A 26005-nucleotide genomic window follows, 5' to 3' on the forward strand; every position below is an offset into this window, starting at 1 on the left:
CTATAAACCTCAAAACAGCTTTACAGTCAAATAAAATATTGTATCTATTAAAAAAGTTCAAATCTGAGGCAGAAGTTTAAATAATAAACTAGACTTAGACATTTACTTGGCTGATAGCTGTAAGCAGTTATAGACAGAGAGAGACAATAGTTTTTACTGTGTTGTCTTTTAATGAAGTATTGCATTCAAATCCAAAGACATCTTCAACAACAGTATTATTAAACAGGTTGAAAAAATTCATGCTTATAATGATAATGACTGAATTAATAATAACAAACATAAACAAATGCTTGGTCCAAACTCTTGCACAGCTTTCCTTGACTGTCATTCCTTCTTCTGAATCAGTTGTTTCACTGTTCACTGAAGTACCTATTTCTGTTTTAGATCCTGTCTTTGTGGTCTTCATCTTTCCTGCTGCAGTTGGCATCTCAGATACCAGTGAAGGTAAGTTATTTACAATGTGTAGCAGATTTCTCTGTAGAGTATCAATTCTTGATGCATCATTTTCTGGACAGTCTGTCATTTTAGTTGATTTAAAGATTAAGTATTGTCGTTTCTATGACACCTAGCACAGTTACAAAGATACAATTGTATCTTTTGTGCATCATACCTCCCCCAACTCACAAACACCAGTTCAAATGACAAAATGAAACTTCTCACATCATCCAATGTACTTGTTACATCATAAGAAGAATGGCATCTATGCTAATATTAGTCTGTCTTTTCCTCATCCCCAAAATTACAGTATTCAGCCAGATCCGGCCTGTATCCAGATCTGATGGCGGACCTACACCTAGACACACCTTCATCACACCCCTGAATGTCAGCAGAGATGGTTTCAACTAGATGATCCCCTATGACGACCTCATCAACACGTCAGCCATTGGAACAGATCCTCATTAAAGACCATGAGAACCAGATAAGTCCTCTGCCCAGACTCCTATGGCCAGCTTTGTCTCAATTCGCTGGCGTAATGAATCCGATCTTCAACTGAAGAACTGAAGAATCCAAAAGAATCCAATGGAATTAAATAATTGAATATTGTTTCTGTTGCTGTTCTTCTAGGGGTTTTCAACCTGTGGGGCGCCAGCACCTATTAATTCAGAAGTGAAACAGTAAAATTTTTGAGTGAAACGGCTGTAATTTTATTAGCAAATCTTTAGTTTGACTAAAGGGGCAATTTGACTATTCTCCCAGCTAATCATTGGCTATGGTTACACCAGGTTTGGCGCAGCTGGATTAGAGCAAACAACTACCGGTAAAAACAAAATGGACTGGTGACTTAAAAAAAATCAAGAATACCAGAGGTTATAAATGCGATGCAACACACAAAACCCCCGACAGTAAACTGATGCCTCATTCTGTTCCCGCGAAGGTCGAGAGTAAAATTAGATAAACACAGGGGGTGTGTGCCCTAAAAGGTTGAAAACCCCTGTTCTAGATGACTTCTTGTTTGGATACATTTGAGCATACCTGGTAAAGTGCTCAGCTACAACCTATATGTACTCAAAGACGCCTTTACTCCATTCAAAGTGAATATAATCTATCAATGGAAACAAGTTCAAGGGATAAAGCAGTTGTTATGCTTCTGCTTTGTTATGCTTTTGATAAACAAGACTGTCTGTTGGACCTGTTAGTCAAAGATAAAATCATGTAACCCATGAAACAACAAACTGACAACAAAAGTAGGATTAGAAAAGATTATTTCCTGTTCTTCTTCACCTGAGCTTTACCTTCCTGAGTCACTGGGTTAAAGGTCAGTAGGCTCAATAACACTATAAATTAAAGTGAATGCATAACTTTTTATTCTGAAAAGTTAGTTGTAAAAATGTCTGTAAAAAAAGGTCTTAAGTAAAAGTCTTCATTCTTAGGTAAACATCTATATGGGTGAGTGGGAGCCTACATCAATATATATATATATATATATATATATATATATATATATATATATATATATATTTTTTTTTTTTTTTTTTTTTTTTATGTGCATTTGCTCTAATAGCAAAAGAAAACAAATCTACATGCGTTTCCATGACTTTCCAAAACAGGGGAAAATAGAGAGATTGATTACAGCAGCCAGAAGAGAGAAAGATTCACGATCAAATTTGCCATTACCTTCGCAGCAGGGTGTTTCTAATGCAGTTTTCTATACATGTGTACTCATTTTTTTTTTTTTTTTTTTTAAATGGAAAATATTAAAAACTTTACTAGATTTGTGATGTTGATAACTGTGAAAAGTGTAATGTTTAAATTCAGTAATAATAGTTGGGCTGATAATATATAATAGATAATGTTTGTCACATCATATCATAATAGATAATTGTTCTGGAGCTGGATATGAAATATCTTACTTTATATGTAATGAAGCCTATGCATTTTTCCTCAAGATTGTTCCTACATTAACATAATATGTAGCCTACAGATACACTTTTTCTTGTTTCTACCTTGTTGTAGCCTAGCTGTTATTAAAATAACTCCGTCATTTAAACTCAAAAGTAGGCTTGTCTTCAAATTCATTAAAATAATCAAATCCAGACTGACGGTCAAGAATGAGCAATGTAATACACTAATGCGATAAAATGATAATTATACGACATTTTCGAACGGAACAAAGCGAAATGCATTTTTGCATTTGCGGAAGGACTTACTACGTCATGAACTGACCGGACTGACCCAAATTTTAATGCAGGGGTGGGGAACGTTGATCCTGGAGCCATTGTCCTGCAGAGTTCAGCACCAACCCTAACTAAACACACCTTAAGCTAATCAAGATCTTCAGGATTACTAAAGTTACAGGCCGGTGGGTGTTTTTTCAGGGTTCGAGTTAAACTCTACAGGACAACGGATCAACGTTCCCCAGAACTGGTCCGGCCATTCTGGCAGTTCCAGATGGCCAATCCGCCCACGATAGGGATACTCCCAGTTTACTTTCACTTTATAGTGGAAACTGGATCAAAAGAATGAAGATTTTCTTTGATGTTTTTGTAGTGGTTGTAGTGTTTTTACTCGGACACGGTAAGATCTTTTCCGCGTGTGAAGATCTCTTTTCCGGTGTCAAGTTTATTTCGGTGGCCTAGCCTATTAGGCATATCCGCATATTTGGTGCTGTGGTGATAGTTAGACTAGGGTATATGTTAAGTTGAGAACAACAACGTCACAGAATCGATGATCAGTAAAACACATTTTAACGATAAAAACGCCACTAATGCAATTGAAATGGACAAAGGCCTTTTTATATAGGTCACGTGACTAGGTGTAAACATTGGATCAGTGTAGTGCATAAATTGATCCAATGTAGCTTTGGTTAAAAGCTTCTGCCAAATTCATAAAATGTAGGCCTAAATGTGGCCTAAACACGTTATTTACGCGAGTTGTTTAGGACTAAAATGTATCAAATGTAGAAAACACGGCACTTTATAGAGTCAATGCGGTGGAAAATAATTATTTTAAGTATTTTTATAGGTAGCGTACTATTCAAATATGTAATGTTTATTATGAGTTTATCAAAATATTTGATTGTAATGTGTAAATATATGTATAGAGAAAGGGGGTTAAAAAAATATGAATAAAGATATAGATTTTTTGTTGTAGGCCTGTAAGATCATTCATTAGACTCATGTATGTTTGTCAGTTGAGTGAGTGTGTAAATTAATGATGTTCTTATGTCTAAAAAAAAAGAAAGAAAAAGAAAAATCCTGTTGCACTGCACACTTGGCGTGTTTCTTAAATCATAAAAGTCTAAAAAATCTTTAGTTTTGTTACTTTTAGTTATTTGTGTTATTTTTGTTATTGTTAAAAAAAAAACAAGAAACATGTAATTTCCTGTGTTAAAATGAAAATCTGAAATATTTTATGGAATACTTCAATAAATAAACAAGATTCAATATATAAAACTATTTTATTTTTATTATGTTTTAAATAAATTAGTATTATAGTTCATATTTTCTGATTTTCATGAATTCCATTATTTTGCCTTAAAGTGACATATCAACCATTTGGTAGAGGCCGATATTTTAAAAATTATGGGATGTGTTGAAAAAAAATACTAGCGAAATAAGGAGATAAGAAATGCAAACAAAAACAAATGCCTTTTTCTTGGTGGGGCAGTCAAAGGGTTAAACATGCACATGCTTTATAAATCAAGGGAACGAAATAGTAAATCGTGCGCACGATTTTGCCTACTATTTTTTCCTGCATGTCATGTCTGGGGCTCCATAATGATCTGTAGAAAAACATGCTCTATTGTGTATTTTGCTTAGGTGCTTCAGATGGAGTGTCAGTGAAAGAGGGAGATTCAGTCACTCTGAACACAAATGTTCAAACAAAACATCAAGAAGATATTAAATGGTATTTCAACAGCACTCGCATCGCTCAGATCAGTGGAGATCTCAGTAAGATCTGTACAGATGTTCAGTGTAATGAAGGTAATGAGAGATTCAGAGACAGACTGAAGCTGGATCATCAGACTGGATCTCTGACCATCATGAACACCAGAAACACAGACTCTGGAGGATATAAACTAAAGATCATCTTCAGCAGCAGCGACAGTGAAAAGATCTTCAATGTTACTGTCAATGGTGAGCCATAAATGAATGTTTAAATTTTGTTTATATATGTTTAAAACACATTGTTAATGTGTTTGATTTTTTTTTTACAATGATATTCAGAGTTTTCTTTACCTGTATATTAATTCATTTACAGTATAGATAGTCTCTTTACTGTTTAGTTTGTAGAATCATCTCACTTTACATCATTAAATAGCTCGTTTTGATTTAAAACTAAATACACTATATTGGCACACTGTTTTGACAGAGGTGACAGTGTCAAGGGCTTGTTCTGTGGCAGTCGTGTTCACAGTTCTTTCATGTTGTGAAGGTTTTTTTTTTTTTTTTTTTTAACTACAAAAACATCTAGTATCTGTTGGTTTGTGTTTCAGGAGTTTCTTCTGCTGAACAAGATGAAGTGAAGAGAAAGTCAGTGAATGAGGAAGAATCTGTTACCTTAGATCCTGGCGTAATAAGAAACCCAAATGATGTGATCAGGTGGTATTTTAATGAGATTCTCATCTCTGAAATCACTGGAGATCAGAGTAAGATCTGTACAGATGTTCAGTGTGATGAGAGATTCAGAGACAGACTGAAGCTGGATCATCAGACTGGATCTCTGACCATCACAAACACCAGAAACACAGACTCTGGAGAATATAAACTGCAGATAATCATCAACAACAGCAGCTTCAGCATCACCAGACTGAAGAGATTCAGTGTTACTGTCACTGGTGAGTAAATAATTCAGTCATTCAATGAGTTTTCCTTTGAGAAATTTACTAAACATTTCAATATTTTAAATAAACACAATATGTGTTGGGCTGTGGAAAATAACACTTTGACTAATGTTATTAACATGAATATTGCATAATATCAGCCAGTTTTCCTGATAGCGCCACTGATTCCAGTTGAGCTCAAAGTGCTGTTTTAACAACAACAGAAGCTGCCGTTTATCAGTTAAAGGATTAGTTCACTTTCAAATAAACATTTTCTGATGATTTACTCACCCCCATGTCATCTAAGATGTTCATGTCTTTCTTTCTTCATTCGAAAAGAAATTAAGGTTTTTGATGAAAACATTCCAGGATTATAAAGGACTTCAATGGCCTCCAGATGGTTGAAGGTCAAAATTACAGTTTCATTGCAGCTTCAAAGGCTTTAAACGATACCAGACGAGGAATAAGGGTCTTATCTAGCGAAAACGATTGTCAATTTCGAAAAAAATGTAAATGTATATGCTTCATATAAACAAATGTTCACCTTCTAAGTGCTTTTGCCAAAACTGAATTTCCATATTCTCCAAAAAGTCTACGCTGTATGTCCTACACCTTCCCTATTCTACTTACGGAAAAAATGTTCATTCTGTAAATTGAATAGGGAAGGCGTAGGACATACAGTGTAGACTTTTTGGAGAATATGGAAATGCGGTTTTGGAGAAAGCACTTAGAAGGTGTAGCGAATTACAGGTAATTAATTAGCTCAAATTATGGGTGAAATATATATATAAATAAATAATATATATATATATATATATATATATATATATATATATATATATATATATTAAATCACAACGCGTTATGATTAATTATAATATAAATCGACCAAAAAGGGAATTATGCACATATACTGTGAATTAACTACAATGGGTTATAATTAATTATGTATATGTTTCAGGATTAGTTCTAGTTTAATAGTCGGTTTAGAAAGACTGGTCTAGTTTGTCCAGCAAACCATCAGTTTTCTCATTGACTATTATAAAAGGAAGTTAATCTCTGGCCATGAGAAATAACTTCCTATTCTAGCTTTAAATTGTAAAGCAGTTTGTAGAATTGAAACATAGAAGTGACTTGATTTTCTGAATGAGCAACAGAAACAATCGAGCATGAATATAATGTATTTAATATATGAAACTACGAATACATGGGCTATACAACTAAATAATACACATATATATAGAAAGCGAAAGTAAAGTTAAAACAGTTAAAACCTTTGAGAGCCAGCAAGGAAACTCAGTTTACACAGAGCTTAAAGCGCGTGGAAAGAAATTTTTCTGTACTTGCATAAGTTCAGGTGCTGTGGTTAACATGCTCGCCTTTCTGTCAGAGTTTCAGTGCACGTGGTTTGGAGCGAGTGGTCCGTTCAGCTCTTCGGTGGGATTTTCAAACAAGATTTCAACTTAAGAGTAAGATAACCGGAAAATAAAGAAGAGAGAGTCCGTCTCCTAGGTGAGGGAGGATGAAGAAGGCTTGACAAAAGAAAAAATTGTGCGACGAAGTGACGCGTGTCATTGTGTTTTAAGGACAACAAACCAGAACGCCTCCTTGGGTGCGCCAGCCAATGGTGAGGGTGCAATTTTGGCGGGCAAACTTTTTCTTTGTCTCCATTTATGACCTAATTTGTGACAGACCTATTGACCTAGTTTTGAAATGTCAGATCTGAGTACATTTTCATTGAAGTACCATTAAAAATAGAAGAATGCATTTTACAGTAATGTAACATACATTGTTAATTAGAACATTCAGAGAGGTTTACAATGAGACCAAACTTGTCAGATGGCAAAGACATAAAAGACATTTATCATTTAGAATGAAACTAACACAACTACAGTTATAGCTAAGCTTACATACTAGGGATACATACATGCAACTTGAAATACAACGACGGGTACACTTGGGCAGTCATATTTTGAGGATAAATGTACATACAATCTCCATGCGTGTGTGTGTGTGTGTGTGTGGTGTGTATTGGGGCACCTGGCCATTAACCCACATGGGGTGACTCTTTTGAAGTCCCCGGAGCTGATGATGGGGTCTTCTGTTTAGCTTCAGATTTGGTAACAAAGATGCCAAAGTCATAGTTTCTCCCAGACTGGCCAGAGCCGTGGTCCGTGAGTTATACGGAGGGGTCAGATGTTAAAAGCATTCTTTACTTTACAGTTGTATTGCTGCTCCTGATCCTGTGCAGACGTTACAAAGGTGAACATTTGTTTATATAAAGCATATACATTTACATTTTTTTAGAAAATGACAGATCGTTTCTCTAGATAAGACCCTTATTCCTCGTCTGGTATCGTTTAAAGCCATTTTGAGCTGCACTGAAACTGTAATTTTGACCTTCAACCGTCTGGAGGCCATTGAAGTCCTTTATAATCCTGGAATGTTTTCATCAAAAACCTTAATTTCTTTTCAACTGAAGAAAGAAAGACATGAACATCTTGGATGACATGGGGGCGAGTAAATTATCAGGAAAAGTTTTTTTAAAAGTGGACTAATCCTTTAAATCAATGTCATACAAAGTATAAGTATGTGTAATTGTCAAAGATATTGTGAAATATTGGATGTATAATCATTCACTCTCTAGTAATAATAACTGTCTGTCTTCAGCTGTTCCAGATTCAGATCTGTCTTCAGGTGTTGTAGCAGGAATAGTTGTTGCTGTTCTGTTGGTGTTTGCAACTGCTGCTGGTGCTGTGGTTTACTGTCACCGCAGGAGACATACAGCAGTACCACAGAATGTAAGTATTACAAACCGATCATTTAACAAGATATGAGATTTACTGTGCACACAAAACCTTTAAAAGAACAGTGAATACATATTGTATATTATTTATTATTATCATATAATTCAAATTATTTTTTTATTATTGGCTGAAACAAATATGCAAACCGTGAATAGTCATTTTTGTCCTTTATTTTTAAAGGCCTTTGCACACTGAGTCCGAAATTTTCGCATGCGTTTTTTCGTATTCGCAATCCTAAAAATTCGTCACGCACAGAGACCTTGCACACCGAGTCCGATGCGTATTAATGAATGCGTTGCGAAAAAATCGCAAAACAATACAAAATGAAGTCTTCAAGCAGTGAGCACGATTAGTTGTCTCCTCTCTTCTTAAAAAGAGAAAAAGAAAGAGGAAATATTGGGTCCATTCAATCCCGAGATTGCATAGAGAGAAAGGAGAATTCACCTCATCAAGGAGCTGCGGGATTAGCCGAGCGTTTCAAAGATTACTTCAGGATGTCAGTGGCTCTGTTTGATGCTTTACTACTGGCACAATCTGTCTTTATATTCGGTCTCTTTGTATTCCTCACGTTGTTTGTCATTCAGTGTGGCTGTTTTGTGCTGTAGACGACGTGGATCAACTTGTCAGATGGCATTCTGGATTTTTGCGTTCGCGTACGGTGGCTCTGAATTGTCAAAACATCTCTCAAAATGCGTGCCACGGATGCGAAAAACGCAGAAAATCGAACCTGATCCGAATATTTTTTTGACGGACGAAAGTTTCGGAGGCAGTGTGCAAACGCGATTGACATAACGTGAGGTCGAATTTATTTTTTAACGTGCGAAAGTTTCGCATGCGAATTTCGGACTCAATGTGCAATGACCTTAACACTACAGAAGCAGATATTCAGAACAATCAAAAACGCAAACAGCTCCCAAATGAACTTAAGAGTTACTGCCAATCTCATGTTGATCTTGATTACCTATAGAGTAGTAGTGCATCCTTCATATCGCTGAAAAGTCTTTAGTTTTATCAGATTTATGTATGTAAAAGATACATACACTGTACCGAGTATTTTGCGAAAAAACAGCCGAGCTCCTGGAGGACGAGCATGTGCAGCTTTTGTTAAGAGATCGGCTGCAAGCTACCAATGGTCAGCTAAACAACTGTATTTAAATACACACAATACATCATTGCGTTATCCATGGATAAACTTTTGAATCACTATAATGAATATAGCGTATGAATGATGAATAACGAATTAATGAATTCTCTATGTTCATGTTGTTTACATTATATGCACTCAGGTGCCTATTGCCAAAAAAAACAGACATTTGAAGCAGCTTTACTCTTCACCTGCGGTTCCGACTCATGACCGGGCTGTGACCTCTCCATCTTTCAGTTTCAAATGATCTGTAAATCCAGCATGGAACTGGACCTTGTTTATAAAACCATAAGCACCGATCCTGAGGGCTCGAGCAGCCACGGAAAAACACGAGATATTCTCCATTCATTTTAACCAATAAAAAAGTGATTGAAACTATGGTTATGGTTATTTTAATAACAAATATAGAGAGCGCATCAATCTCTCAGCTCTTAACGCTGGGTTCTTTGGGAAGCAAGATTATCTTTCCCTCACAACCAAAAACACACTTCTTTGGTGACGTTGTTTTCGTGGTCTAAAAACAAAGTGACAAATCTTTCTCGAGCAAGTCCTGTGCAGCGCTGATGATGACTTCCATAAAGCCGAACGAAGCACATTGATGGGCGTGCTCTTGCTTTCTCACTCGGTCGACGTGTGCGCTCGCTCTTCCGGGAGAAGTGCCCGTACAGGATTCCAACCATTCTGATGTCACACAGGCACATACTCGAAAAAAAAGACCCAGAAGTTTGTGAGGATTTGAAGAGTATTTTTGGCACAGAAATATTCCGTCATACGTCCATCTCGTGTTTTGAAACTGGCCATGTTTAGCATGAGAATCCAACTCTTTAACAGTGTAAATAAGTCAGAATTAGACCCCCCCCCCCTTAATAACAAAACATGAAAGTGCAACTATTATCACAAAGCAATTGCCTTAATAGAACAGACCAATACTTTAGGTACTTTTAGGTATATATATATATATATATATATATATATATATATGTGTGTGTGTGTGTGTGTGTGTGTGTATATATATATATATATTGCAGGTGGATGTTTTCATTGTGATCGCACTGGTTCTGGGTTTACAGAAATTTCGAAAATGAATAGGATATCATTACATGGAACATTAGGAAACAAAGCATTTCTCAGATGTAATCGTGTGAATCTCTGTTGATTATATTGTCCGTGTGTTGAAATAAACACAGATTAAACATACTTACATTCACAACCCAAAGCGAAGGTGTTTGCCAGCAGCACTGAGTGGAGTTTTGATGCTGTGATGGGAATGCACCATTACAGCACATTTCATCCTAATGGACTGAGGAAGATGTGCCAACTTGCTCTGAGATGTTACTCCACTCTTCCACCAGGGCACTTTCTCGAACACATCTGATGGTTCATATGGTCACATCAGCTGTCCTTCTATCTCTTGTAGATCTGATTTAGTTGTGTTTCATTACAGACACTGCAGTTTATTGCTCTGTTCACATCTGCAGTCCTGCAGCAGGTCTGTGGCATCTTCACTCAGCTGATCAGAGATCAGAGCATCTGTACACTGGTGTTTTAGTAGAAAGCTCTCTTTGGTTACTGATGTTCATTTTCTTCCACCTGTAAACTGTTAGTGTCTTAAGAGCTGTTTTACAGGTGTGTGCGCAAAAATTGTTTATGGTTCATTAAACAAGCAGGAAAATTTTAAACACTTTCCAATAAAAGATCTGTAAAGCTTATTTGGATCTTTACAAAATTCTTTAAAATGCATTATTGTGAAAAAGGTACATTTCTTTTTTTGCTGAGTTTATTTGTGTGCGTGTGTGTGTATGTGTGTGTGTGTGTGTTAAACATCAATTCCATCACTACTTTTAACTTTTGTGAATGTGTTTTCTTACAGGAGGATGATGATGGTAACTCACCACCTGATCCAAATGGCATTCCTTTGAAGGAGGACACATCCTAAAATCAGCCTCAGGCCGAGTAAAACAGCCTCAGGCTAGTAAAACAATCTAACATCATTTATAATTTTGATACTTTGATCGAAAGGGACACAAAGGGAATTAGGAAGTGATGTAGAGAAGAGGATCAGTTGAAACACTCTTCAAGAGTGATCCTAAGATTTCAGTAGTCAGTACCAATACCAGTAAAAAAACAAACAAACACTGAAACCAGTTTAAATATGACATCAAAAACTGATAATCAAGTTTACATTTAGCCTTAAACAGTATATGAGAAATAATAAGCAACACAGCAGCAATATATCAGTGAGTGCTTGATGTATTTTAAAGCTGCCAAAGTGACTCAGACAGAAACAGTGACTCATCATCATCTCCGTTTCATTTATTTTGCACTATATAAACTTAATGCACTGATCTGGCTTGAAATATCGATCATTATTTCCATCTGTTTATGCCAGTGGCGTCAGAAAAACTAAAAAAAAAAAAAAAAAAAAAAAAAAATATATATATATATATATATATATATATATATATATATATATATATATATATATATAACCCATTTGGCAGACAGTTCCCCTTATTTTAATCATAAACTTTGTTTTGATAATTTTGATAATTTTTTTCAAACTTTAACATCTTTAATTTTGATTCTCAAATTAACATATCTTGAATTAAGAATGTTACAATAGAATTGTGATATTGCAATTATGGAAAATGAAAAGGCAAGATTTAAGTGCAGCAGTATGTTTAAAGGGTCATGAAACCCCCCTGTTTTACCCTGGTCGTTCACACCTCTGAGCTGCAAAAACTCTGTAAAAATGGGCGTGTAAAGCTCTGGAAAAGTGGTAGTGTAGAGGGGGGGAAGAAGGGAGAGAACAACCAATGAAGCACAGACATACAACACACTCATTATACAGAATAATGAATATTAATGTATAAGCATGGAGAAAATGACAACAAACTCCCAAGCACAAGGGAGAAATGTGAAAGAATATTAAATAGGGCTAATAATAGGCTACTTTGATTACATTTACAAGCACTGCATTCAAAATCAGTCTTTTGTCTATTAGAATAATCGTGTCGTTGCGTTCAGATTGGCTACACCACTGTATCAGTGTCCAGTTTGCACATATAATTCATTTGAAGAAGACTTGATGAAATATGTGTGCATAACTACACCGTGCTGGTTCATGTTTGGTGCAGGAGAATGTGTGAAATAAAAACTTTAAACACGGATACTTTATTCTGTATGAGCTATGTGACACGTGGCTAGTGTTATTAAACTCATCGCGGAGCTCCGTGCTGAAACCAATCATATGCGCGCTCCGCATGTATATCATAATGGTCTTATATTTCATGTGTTCATATTCAAACTCCAGTTCTGACCGCATCATGAGCAAAATACAAACAACACACGTGCTGTGCTGAGGGAAACAGCCTACGGCTCGCGTATTTGAACGCAGCTAGAGCAGGCAGAGGTGAATGAGCCGCACTTTTGTGACATTTGATTTCTCTACTGTAATGCGATCTCACGCGATCATATTTTCCGTAGCACTGAGGAAACGAACACCAACGATATGTCTCTGAATGACAAGAGACCAAGGTGAGAGAAGTAATACTTCCTCATGCATAATACCGCAATTATAATCGTATGCATACTACAGCGCAGTGATTGGATTAAAGGAGCTTTATGTCATAAATATATGTCGAGAATCGCTTGAAACGGTCTATGTCAGCATGTTCGACCATGCCCATACTTGGGCTGAAAGTACACGATTACGTCAGATTTTACGTCAGATACTTACATGACGTATTTCCTGTATTTGGCTCAAGTAGTTGTGAAGACTGCAAGTGTGTGTAAAACTTTTGATTACCTGATGGGACACACTGATAGTGTTGCAAAAAATGCAAGTTTATTTTTTTTTATTATTGTTTTCAGTAGGCCTACTCATTTTAAAATTTTGCATTTTAAAATAAAAACTCTAAATGTCTGTTCAGTGGTCACTATGCAACTAACATAAGACACTATTTCAAAGAAATTGATGGTGAAATGGCAGAATGGTCAAAAAAGTGCAAAAAGATTTTAAGGATGACCTACTTTGGAAATAAACCTGAGAAATAGTTAATGTATTGTCTGTCTAGAGGAATGTTACAGCAGAATTTCTACACCTGTATTAACTCTCAAAAATACTGGGTTGTTTTAACAGTTGGGTTAAATTTTAATTAAATTTTTAACCCAACATATTTGACCCAAATTTTGGTTGAAACAACCCAGCATTTTTGAGAGTGTGTTTACTATAATAGTGAGACTGTTTTAAGTCTTCATACATGTGGAAGATATTCATCTTTATTGAACAAAACATCTGTGACATTTTATGAGTTGCTGATTAGTTATTTTCATGTTTGTTGGTATGTGAGGAGATGAAGACTGTTGTGTTACTTGTCTTTCATCTCACGTCTGTTCAGCTGTGATTGTCAAGAGTATTTTATTTTTTGTATTTTGCTGATATGTTTGTCTTGTATAATATTATCACTGTTTGAAGATGATTGCCTTTATTAAAGAACTCTGTTCAGCTCAAGCCTTCAGCTCCAGACTGTTCTTTCTTTTAGCAGCATTCTTGTTTCTTTGTTCCAATTTTAGTGTTTTTCTTCCATCTGGTGCTTATTTTCTTTTTTCTGTTAACTTCAAGGGTCTTAAAGTAAAACTCACAACAATATTTTCTTTTCTGAAACAAGAAACATCAAAGATTGTGTATTTATGTGACACTTGGGTCAAAGTTAGTGTGTAAGATATAAGAGGAAGAGGAAAGAAAACAGCAATCTGAAAACAAATATATAAACTTCATGATTTGAGTAAAAAGCTAAAGTAATCAAAAAAATCCGGATTCAATTTAACTTGATTTATTTAACTTTGATTTATTTGATAATAACTTGAAAGATATATGTATGTTCATGTGATAAATAGCATTAAAACATCTGATTCATAATAACTGGATTCTTTGAATGTTGACTTATGACACTAGATGGCGCGCTAATGCAGAATAATCATACTGTTTGTAGTGCACACTTTAGTTTGATGCATTAATGAAATATCAGGCAATTTATAACAAGGGCATGCTGTGTGGGTTGCTGTTCTTGCAAAAAAAATAAAATAAATAATAATAATAATAATAATAATAATAAATAGGGAGAAACAGCCGGAAAATAAAAGTTATTATGATGATTGTTACTACAGTACAGCTACACAAAAAAAGAAATGACAAAATTTGTATTTACACTTTTTTAAGAGGATCTCAAATTATGATTTTTGTGGGAACAATAATGAGAAATATGATTATCATGGTTGATTACGTTATGGTTTAGTAATGCATCTGTTTGTTTATTTGTTTATTTATTTACCGAAATATAATAAGCATGTTTGACAAAGCAAATTATGCATTTATCCTGAGGGAATAAGTCTGGTCCCTCTAGTGGTCAAATAAAGTATTAGTTTCATTTCTGAGGTGTTTATTTCAGTTTTCTCTAGAAGTTGAAAGCAACAGCTCGCTGAACTCCCAGAATATTTGAGATTGTCCAAAGATGGAAGCATTAGGTGGAAATACAAATAAATATTTTGCCGGATAGCAAATATAATTTATGTAGCTGGCTCAATACGCAGCTTGCAGTTGTCCATCAGCACAAAATAGCCTAATGCTGAATTTGGAATTGCATACCGTTATTCTGCTTTAGAAAGATCGGGTAAAAGTAGTAAGATCATGTAGCGCAAGAACTACACTATTCACTTTATTTGATTATAACCCGTGACGTCATAAACTCGGCGGGCGGTGGCTTCAAAGTTGACTTCCGCGATGACGTGTTTTTGTAGGCAAAACCTGGAAGCAAGTTAGCATTTTAGGACTTATGGTTCCATCGCCTGAAGTCAGTGGGTTTTTGCTAAATCGCCTGAAATAAGATCTGTGGTAAACAAAGCCTCTAAATATTTTCACGTTTTGATCTATGACATAAAATCAAGCGGCAACCTCCCCCAGTCTCTCGTGAAGCCAATACGGAAGTGACTTAAACTGCAATTCATCGACTGGCCGCTAGGGACAGGCTCCAAAAGAGAGCAGAATCTCATTGAGTCCCACGTTAAAAAGGCCAAGTTTACAGCAGAAAAAAACGTTTACTGTCTGGTTCAAATTGTGGTTTTGGTCTATACTGCTAATTTTGCCCTTCATGACAACTCTGAGGGGGTGAATTTTTTTTATAGCTCATCCGTTTAAATTATACTAAGCCTTAAAGTTCTGCATAATTAAGGGCGTGGTCACTTGAGTGACAGGTAGATTGCCGCTGCCATCTGTGAGCCTCATGACGTTACCTCAGCTAATTTCAGCCGCTGAATTTGGCATCTCAGCCGTATTTGTGCTTTTTTCTGGATTATTTTATACAATATGATAAAATATGGATTATACTCGAGACTGATGTGCGTCCTTGTAACTGTTAGATGTGCTCGCATGCGGAAGATAAACAGAACACATGTTGTTGGATCGTGGCATTGGCTGAAAGTTCCTGAGATTTACTACAATGACAATAGCAGGAGGATATAAAACTCTGACAGCACTGCTTGGATATTATAACTAAAACTGCTGCACGATTTTGAAAAATTATACTTTGGACACAAGCTCATTTGTTTGTGAGATATATACGATCACAGACAGTTTTACAACATAAACGCTGCTCAGATTGCATTATTTCTTGAAGAACGATGATGGAGAGCAGATCATTCAGAAGAAATGTGATGCAAACAATGGATAATATATCAATATTTCATGGATTTAATGCTTTCGTGGACAAAAAGTACTGTTTTGCAATGGACATTTTACCCAAGTGCCACGGATTGAATTAATCTCCCGATCTCTCTTTCATTATAAAGGTATGAAGTTCCGTTTGATTTTTCGTGTTTTTATTTGCACACCCGACACAAATTACTGGTGTTGGAGCATCTATATCTTATAAAATAAATAAAAACAGCGTAGATTGACAGTAAACCTTTAACTTTCTAATGATATAACTTGTTATCTTTATTAATATTTTAGATAGTAGGCCTAAGATAGATAGCTCCTGCTAACATGGTCACGTCGAGCTAGGCGGGTGTGGTTTCAGCAACCAGTCACAAGGGCTACTACTATGTCCCGCCTCTTTGCCCATTTTCAGTTATCCGGGAGTGACGTGCAGTGACCCGCTGCTAAGATGGCAGCGGCCTAATTTTCACTTCAAAACTGCTGTTCAGAACTGGGTGGGTGATGTCACGGACGCTATGCCCATATTTTTTTTACAGTCTATGCATAAAACACACCAGTTATTAACCCTCTTGTGATTTTTTTAAAGCTTTATTGTGTCTTAAAAACGGCAGTTGCTAAAAGGGACTATTTCCTTTTGCGGGGACTTTAGACGTCATCATGACAAACAGGACATTTGGACATTGGAGCATTTCTCATGAAAAAGTGGATAAGTATTCATAACAGCACAGATCATAATCAGAGAGCATGTTTTTAAATAATGTTTTTTTTTAAATAAAGTTTGAGGAAGCTTGGTGGTGGTGATGTTGATCCGCGACCATGGTGTGCTGTAGTCCGTTTATAGCCTACTGTTAGCTTTTTATATCTGACCATTTTATTTAGGCTTCAAAATCTATAAATGTTGTGTTAACTTGTAAAGATTATCTTGATAGACAAAGGGTGTAAGTGTCATAACCCTTTGTTAAACACAGAGCTTATTTTTTGTGATTTTCCAAAAGTCTATGGGAAAATGCATAGGCCGGTTTTTGATTGAGGGAACCCGTGTGCCGCTAACTTCCTGGTTGGTCTACAAAAACACGTCATCCCTGAGGTGATCTAGGGGCTGGCTGCAGCCTGAGGGGCAAGTGGAGCTCCACTAAAGGGTGGAAATACGTCACCTCTTCTGGCCGCATTATTGTAAGGGTAGGTTTGGGTTAGGGTAGATGTAGACGTTAGCATAACACAAGTGCAGTGACATATTTCCTGTTTGAGAGTGGAGCTCCACTCGCCCATGGTCTTCTCGCTGGAGTTGTAGGCCACTTGGGTAAAGTTGGTTTTATATTCGGACTTCTGATAAATTCTGACTTTCCAATAAATGTGCAATAAATTAATGTTTGTGAATTTTAAGCAGCGACATGATATTGACAACCAACGATTGTCAACTTACAACATTTTTCACAGTCGATCAAAATAGGCAAGTATTGTTTTAATGGCATATTTACTTGTGAATGTCCACTGAATGTCCAATGTAGTGTGATTAACAAGGCTATTGAATACGGATGTCTGAATCTGCGAATATAAAACCAACTTTACCCAAGTTTGTAGGCCTACATCTGACGTTAAGTGGCGTTATGTTGCTTTTCTTTTAGTAAAGGCTGGAAATAGTGACTTTCTGAGTTGAGTTGAAAGACGTAGGCCTACTTATGTGTGTGAACATTTTTGCACAGTTTCAGTCTTGTGCTCATATGATATGGATCATATATATGGCATCATATGACTTTGTGTTGTTGAGGAGACGTGCTGATTTTATGATTTTTACCTTCTGGATGATGAATCACGTGAAAAGTCCCTCAGAAGCATGAGACCCAAGCCATATTCTACAAACCAGAATATCACAGAGAATGTGGGCTTTTGACCAGTAACTGCAACCACATGTGCTCCAAAAACACTAATATCCACCACAACACTGTACTAATATCTAAAAACAGTAGGCCTCAATCCATTTATCAAATTAAGAAATTAGAGCTGTTGAACAGTTTACCAGAACACATGCTCATGTTGGATTCATCTATTGATGATTTCCTCCATTCTTGTCCTCCAGTCCTACAGTATGTATTTTAGGGGCCTGTGGCTGTTCTACTGTGAGATGTAATAAAAGATGTTGACTAAAAGGGTTTATCTGTTTAACACGACCAGTTAACCCCTGCTGTTAAATGTTGTAACTACACCATTATGTGTGCAAAATAATCTTTCTACATTGATTGACATTTGTTTTGGTGTTACAGTAGATGTTTCACTGGTGACATTGTGAAGGCTTAAAAACAAGTGGTGTATAAAGTACTCGAAAACCATACTTGAGTAAAAGTATAGATATCTTACCAGAAAATGACTTTGGCAGAAGTTAAAGTCACTGTTAAGAATGTTACATGTGTAAAAGTTTTAAAGTATGTGATATTTTTTGTACTTAAGTACGAAAAGTATTTTTTTGATATTAAATGTACTTAAGTGTTGAAAGTAAAAGTACAAGTAAACATAAAATACAAAAGGAGCAAAAAATGATTATTAAAAATTGTTCTATACACAGTTTGAGCAGCAAGATTGTGTTCAGTTTTAACTTCTTACATTTTGTTTCTTTGAATTAAAAAAATGGCTAAATGTTTATTGTAATTTTTAAAAATACAAAAAATACTAATATATTAATTATACATTGATCATTCATGTTAATTCATAATGCATTATAACTAATGTAAGAGACCATTTTAAAATGTAAATGTTGAAATTAGAAATGAACAATACTTTTATTAACCTTATTTAATGTTACAAATGGACTCTTATTTTAAAGTGTTACTATTTCCTATAAATCCAAACAGTCATGCTTAAAAATGCCATCTTTACACACAAAGGCATAGCATGGGACTATTTTATGTACTCTACTTTTACACATTATTTGCCTCTATTTTAGAAAACTTGATGATTATCTAATCAAAATATGTTTCAGTGCCGATAAAATAACTGAAATTGAATACATTTCTGATAAATGTTTCTGTCGCTGCATGATGAGAATACAGTTTAAATATGCAACTTCGCTGGATAATGAATGCATACCAGCGAACAAATGGATATAAACTAATGCAAATGAATGGTAACAATCGTGACATTAAACAGTTGGTGTTTTTGTCACATTGTTTTAAATGCTTGAGGTACTACTAATGTTAGCATTCTCTCAGCCTCGACGGCAAACATACTACTGTTCTCCACTAATGCAGCATCTATTCAACAAACTAATTACTTTATAATGATATGAAAACATGTACTGTAGTGTACACTGTATAACATACCATTTCGTTGTCTATGTTTTAAATCCGTTTTTGAAGTGTCCCGTTCTGTGCAGCGCGCAGCTTCACATCACGTCAAAACAAACTCTACGAGGCATCAGTGATAGTTTTATTTCGCCTCTAGAGGCCGCTCTCGTACTGTATAATGACAGCGCACTCTTCTCAGCCGCTCCAGCAACGGACGCAACCCGGAAAATGAAATCAACCGCGGTTGTGTGAGCACTTGTTTGCAGTCTGTGTTCTTCCTACTTTATTTTGTAGTAAGTAACGAAAATGCTTTGGGGAAATGTATCAGAGTAAAAGTATACATTTTATTTAGGAAATGTAGTGGAGTAAATGTAAAAGTTGACAGAAATATAAAAACTGAAGTAAAGTACAGATTCTCCCAAAAAAATACTTAAGGACTGTAACGAAGTATTATTACTTTGTTACATTACACCACTGCTTGAAACAATGTAACAATGAAATAAAAAATGTAAATGTGTGTTTTTCCCCTGTCTGACACAGAGTGATCATCACATGGCATTATGGATCAGGTGTATCTCTACATGCCTAAAACGACAAAACACAGTAACCCAAACCCCACCAACACTGGAAATCAAGAAAGAAAAAAAAAAAAAAAAGCATTGGTATTGAATTTTTAAAAACTGATTAATTAATAGTAATTTGATTTCAAATTTATTTCACCATAAATTGACAATTTTCATTTAACTTTGGACAGCGGCACTGTTATGCTACTGAAAATAAAAGATTATTATAATCAGCACTACTACTTTTAGTTAGTTTCACCTTAAAACTGATTTAAACTAATTATTAACAACCATCAATCATAAACTGTAAATCACACATTGCAATTATTCTTAAAATTCTTAAAAAGATCAAGATGCATATGCACACAAAATATATTTTCATATTCCACAGTAAATACTCTGTATGATTCAAGACATTTATGTCAAACAACAGCATTGATAAGTGAAATATAGGTTTTCTGTAGAGCAGAATGGAAATATGGCCTCATGCGAGCAGGAATGGAAAAAGCCCTTCAACCGCACTCTATTCTCACAGACACTTTCCACACCTCAGAGACACACTCGCAAACAGACATCAACCACAAGTGACTAACATAGACACATTCTCAAGAACAAGCTGTCTAACAGATCAAACCGCATTTGTGTAGAGATGTAAATAAATATGACAATAGCAGATTCTTCAATCTTTTTGATGAGTATTTTGCATCTACATTTTACACTGTTTTCATGAGATTTTCACACATTTAAGGGTTAAAAATTAATTATAATTTATGTCATTGTATTACAAGGTAAGTGATTTTGAAGTTTTTACAAGACCATTTCACACTTTAAACCCCTCGGTATGACCAATTCCCAAAAAAAAAAAAAAAAGGTCACAGGTCACACAGCTAACACTGAAGTTTGATCATCTTCTCTTTGTGATTGGTGCATAATCCACATTATCTTCCTCTTCAGCTTTCTGTAAAAAAAAAATGCATAAGAAAATAATAATAATACATGTGGCAGGTTCATCCTGAAGACTGTAATGTGATGTATAGGGTTTGTTTTTGCTGTAATGTGTGTCATGGCCGTCTGATTGACTGCTGAAATTATACAAAGACACTCAAAACATTAATTATTTGTCTTACTGATTTATGCGCATTTCGTTTGTTGAACGTTGGTTCAGTGTAAATGATCTCATCTTCGTGAGTCTGAACTGTTTCAACAACAACAATAGATGCGTTAAAACAACAAAACTCAATCCTAACTAGATCTAGTTCCTCACAATATATGTGTTATTATGTCAAAGCATTTCAGCTTGAATGAATCTTGAATGCTTTAGAACAAAACTTACGTTTGGTCTCTTTCTTAATTGTCAGATTATTGTTGAAGTAAAAAAGTTCTCAAATTTTACATTTGTCATGAAAAAATACCATTTTCAAGTTTTATATGAAATGTATATTTGCCAAAACAGAATTTACTTTAAAACTGTGAGAAAAGCAAAGACATACATCTAAAGAACTTGTTTTGCAAATTTGAGGCTGATATTTAAAAAAAAAATTAGCTTTCGCTAAGATTTTGTTTGAGCACAGTATACGTTTTTCACTATGAAATTCAACTTTATTTATTCCATTTATTTCCAATGTGTTAATTTTGGACTGAGAACAATAAAAGTGTGACTTTTTTTTTTCACCAAAACCTCTACCAAGTTTTGTACCATTCCAATAAAAAAATTCTATAAAAACATAACATTTTTCATGTTTTCCCTGGCGTCTGCACGCGCAATAAGTGGGCGGGCAATATGCTAATGTTTCATGTTGACGTCACAATGAAACTGCTTAAGATTTGTTTTACAAACGACTCGTTTAATTGATTCAGAGTCGACCCTTACTTTTGAGAGACAATAACTTAATATAAGGTGCGAACTACGGGGGAGCTAGGGGGAGCTCGGCTCCCCTGAAAGCATGATTCGTGAAATTTTGGGGTGTCTCAAAATTTTGACAATGTGTTATTTTGATTTGCAATTTCAGTTTTGTGTAATGTGATCATCGTGGATTATTATATGTAAAATTGCAAAAATATTCATTCATGTATGACAGCGATTTAAAGATAACTATACATGTTATTCTTGTCATGAGCATCAAGTTGTGGGGGAGTGCAAATTCCACTCATGTTTAGTATATGTTAAAGGAACACTCCACTTTTTTTTGAAAACAGGCTTATTTTCCAACTCCCCTAGAGTTAAACAGTTGAGTTTTACCGTTTTCGAATCCATTCAGTCGATCTCAGGGTCTGACGGTACCACTTTTATCATAGCTTAACATAGTTCATTGAATCTGATTAGACCGTTAGCATCTTGCTCAAAAATGACCAAAGAGTTTCAATATTTTTCCTATTTAAAAGGCCGATATGGCTAGGAACTATACTCTCATTCTGGCATGAGAGCAGAATGCAGCAGGCGCAATGATGTTACGCAGCGGGAAAGTTACTTTTAAAAGTAATGCACTACAATATTGTGTTTGTTACTCCCTAAAAATGGAACTAATTAAGTTACCTAGTTACTTAAGGAAAGTAATGCGTTACGTTACTTTTGCGTTCCTTTTTAAGTCTGAGTTGGGCTTGTTTGTTTGCTTTTAATATAAAAAGTTCTATTTTTGTCAAATGTAAAAGGCCTTTATGCCAAAAGTGAAATGAATAGGCCTCAGGCTAAAGGAAATGTAAATTCATGTCTGTACAGTAGAGGGCACAGTTCAAACAAACCTTTCAATTGAAGAAGCAGCAAAGATATTGGTTAATAAAATGGGTTAAATACATAAAGGATGTTTGTATTATTTAACAATTATTGCAGGTTTGTGTCATTCTAAGTTCGCAATTCACTGTTTTTATTAATTTTGAGGAATAATGAATGTTTTCGTGCAATTGAGATAAGTAAACGTGTATTTACATTTAGTCTAGAACTACAATAACCATTATGTTCACAGCGCACACAACACCTCTGACCTTTATTTCTCACAGCAATGGAGACAGGAGAGCTGTCGGTCAGTAAATATGAAAATAAAGTAACTGCCATTACTTATTTGAAAAAGTAACTCAGATATTTCGCTATCTCACGACCAATTCGTATGTATTTTACGAGGTGGCCTCGTATGACCTCACTCGTACAAATTCGTATGATTTGCCTAAACCCCAGTGACGGGTAGGTTTAGAGGCGGGGTTTGGGGTAGGTCATTCGTATGCATGCAAATTTGTCAACTCGTAAAATACGTACAATTTAGCAAAATATGAGTGAGGTCGTATGAATTTGTATGAATTAGCCACCTCATAAAATATGTACGAATTGCCGTGAGATTGGGTTGGATATTTTCCTGCAAAATTAAAAAGTAATGTGTTACTTTGCTAGTTACCTGAAAAATTATGAAAACTATGATTATGTAACTTGCGTTACTTGTAGTGTGTTACCCCCAACACTAATTATGAGTGAAATCTCTTGTTCTTTTCATAAATAGAAACTCGAGGGTGTTAACTACAAAAATACTTGTTAACGTCGGTCTGTAACACTTGCCTTGTTCAGATTTTCTGTGTTTCCTGTAGATGCAGAAGATCCCAAATCCAGCCATCAACAGAGATCCAGTAAAGATCAACACTATCAGTAAGACTGAGCCTGTAATGATTCATGTTAATGTAAGTGAATCTGTCAGTCTGATCTATAACAGAAGACAGAGATCAGATCAGTAAATAATCACACATTATATTAGTTTTGTTGTACCTGCACATGTGTGACAGTGTTGATTAATGTTGAGATGTCTCGTCTGGTTAGCGAATGAATTGTTCAGCACACAGCTGTAGGTGTTTTTATCCTGATATTCCACCTCCAGAGGTAGAGAGAGACTGATGCTGAGATCAGACACACTGATGCTGGACAATAAACTGTTTCCTTTGTACCAGGAGAGAGTCACATGACCCACATTCACAGCTGAACACACCAATGAACAATTTGATGAAGATGATGAAGAACATTGTGAAGAGTTACTGCTGATGACAGGAACAGGCAGACGAGCTGAAAAACATGAGAGAATAAGAGGAATACAGATAAATCTAATAAAAATGCTTGGTTTAATGTGCTGAGTTGCTGTAAAAAAATGTATATATATATATAATGGGACCGCATGTTTTACGATCTATGTGTGCCTCGGCTTCCTAGCTGACCGGTTTAACACTAGTGACTTATAAAGGATCACATAAGTTTCACCTGCTTTGGTGCAAATGAAAGTGAGAATAGACAACTGTTAACTGCCTTAGACAACTGTTCTCTCCTTATTCTTCCTGACTGATTTGTCTTTAGTTTTGTGTTTTGTTAGGGTTCTTGTCACTGTCTGCAACACAACCAGGTTGCACAGACATGACAGGAATTTGCATTACTTTCACAGTAATTTCACAGTACTTCTCTTGTTTCTGACTGCACTCAGACATTTCTTATAAAATCTTTAGTACTTAACTGAGATTTTAATTAGGTATTTACGATTATACTGTAAAAAGCTCAGTTTTTCTGTGAGTTTAAAGAATATACAGTTTGTTTTACAGCGCAGATGTATTAAAAGCACTCAATGCAATGAACGGATATACTGTAGAGATATTTTTTTTATATATATATAGTTGCTTTTATGTGTATGTTGTGTGTTTTTTTTTTTTTTTTATTGTCACCATTGTCATTTTTTTTTTATTTGTCTGTGCATTAACTGATACTTATTAGAAAAAATCTTGAGGTCGGATCTTTCAAAGATGAATCTCATCAGTTGCTTCACTGTTGTTAAAGATCCATCTACAAACAGTTATGAATATAAAATAAGTTATTGATACATTTTCGTGCTTAAATTGCATTCAAATAATGTCTTCAGATTCATTTGTGAGCTTGGCTAACTTAAAATCAGCTAATTGGCTTATTCCATATTCTAGCTTGTCATTATTTTAACAAATCTTTTTTGTTCTGACTTCAGAAATTTGAAATAGAAATATTAGGCCCAAGATCCCCAGTAACACTAATCACCATTATGGTGACTTCAGAATAATTACAGTGGTAAACAATTACATTTCTTACAGTTTCAGAGTTTTGATCTTTATAATGTTAATTCATAGTAAAACAAGAGCAGTGAATTACTGTGATGTCAGCATCATTCTGCTGTAGATTCACGGTCATTTAAAAATGATCCAGCATACATTTGGTCCAATGGACCAAATATGACAGTGGGTGGGCAATATGCTAAGTGTGTTTGTAAGTGTGTTTGTCTCCTGTACCACATCTTAAATTACTTGGTGTATGTCATTTATAAATGATGCAAAAAAAAATTGCATTTAAAATACAATAAAAATATTGTAACGTGAATCAGTTCACATGCTGTCAAGGCTCCATTGTGAGTTCATTTCAGATGAGAAAATACATATAAATTCAGTTTAAAAAATGTAATTGTACATCCAAATGTGTTTTCTAAAGTTTTTGGTCATTTTTAATGCACGTTTTGTAAATTCAATAACTCAAATACCAAAAAAATCTGTGTGTAATGCATAAATGTCATGAAGTGCTTTTGGGGGATAGATTTCTTTCTGTATGGCTGCACTATTGTTCATTACTGGTAGGCAGGATAATAGCCTTTTTGCCAGTTTTAGGTTTATGTTAGTAAGTTTTATAGAAGACAGAGAGGAAAAGCTGTGTACCTTTCCAGAAAGTGTTGATGATAGTGACAGTGGCAGTGCATCAGAAAATATGGTCTTAGTAAGAAAGGAAGAAGATGAAGATCAAGGAAGATAGAAGCGATAAGAGTGATGGCAGAAATGAAGAATATGTCATAGATTGTTGTGGAAGTCAGGCATTTTGGTACCTTATCCTGTGCCAGAGGTCAGGAAAGATGGCACTATTGCCCTCCTACACTGACAAGCAAATGCTCCAAAAATGATGACTAAACAGGTCAACACTGAAAAAGAAGAGTCTTGTTGATTTTCACTTGTGCTACGATTATTAATTTGGAATTCCATGAAAGAAAAAATGTTAAAGATTGTTCTGTTTTTTTAAACACTAAGACATGGTTTGACTATTTTCCAGGCAGCGAAGTTGTTTTGAGTTTTTGACATTTTCACATGTGAGTTCCAAATGAAATATAGTAGCACAAGATGAAACGGAATGTTAATAAAGCTTTTTAATGTTTTTTTTTTGTTGTTTTTTTTGAAACACTAAGACCTTTTCATTACTTTTCAGATAGTGAAA

The 26005-nt window shown here is 35.2% G+C and overlaps 1 protein-coding gene across 2 annotated transcripts; it reads left to right on the top strand.

The window, feature by feature from the left end:
- Nucleotides 1-2786: 2786 nt before the first annotated feature.
- Nucleotides 2787-12020, top strand: LOC125271635. Of its 2 annotated transcripts, XM_048195756.1 has the most exons (5): nt 2794-3015; nt 4260-4577; nt 4937-5278; nt 7934-8064; nt 11085-12020. In XM_048195756.1, the coding sequence occupies exons 1-5, from the start codon at nt 2961-2963 to the stop codon at nt 11148-11150; spliced, it is 912 nt and encodes a 303-aa protein (XP_048051713.1). In that variant the 5' UTR covers nt 2794-2960; the 3' UTR covers nt 11151-12020. The 2 variants fall into 2 exon arrangements, with proteins under 2 accessions (XP_048051714.1, XP_048051713.1); XM_048195757.1 differs by lacking the exons at nt 7934-8064; nt 11085-12020 and adding an exon at nt 6654-7604 and having other exon boundaries at nt 2787-3015.
- Nucleotides 12021-26005: the final 13985 nt, after the last annotated feature.

Source organism: Megalobrama amblycephala, linkage group LG7 (genome assembly GCF_018812025.1).
Source record: "Megalobrama amblycephala isolate DHTTF-2021 linkage group LG7, ASM1881202v1, whole genome shotgun sequence".
NCBI classification, from domain to species: Eukaryota; Metazoa; Chordata; class Actinopteri; order Cypriniformes; family Xenocyprididae; genus Megalobrama; species Megalobrama amblycephala.

Bases quoted from the DNA above. Each gene is read 5' to 3' on its own strand.
- LOC125271635 (XM_048195756.1), top strand. From the start codon at position 2,961: ATGAAGATTTTCTTTGATGTTTTTGTAGTGGTTGTAGTGTTTTTACTC. The intron at 4,578-4,936 runs GTGAGCCATAAA...TTTGTGTTTCAG, and splicing joins CTTCAATGTTACTGTCAATG to GAGTTTCTTCTGCTGAACAA. The intron at 5,279-7,933 runs GTGAGTAAATAA...GTCTGTCTTCAG, and splicing joins ATTCAGTGTTACTGTCACTG to CTGTTCCAGATTCAGATCTG.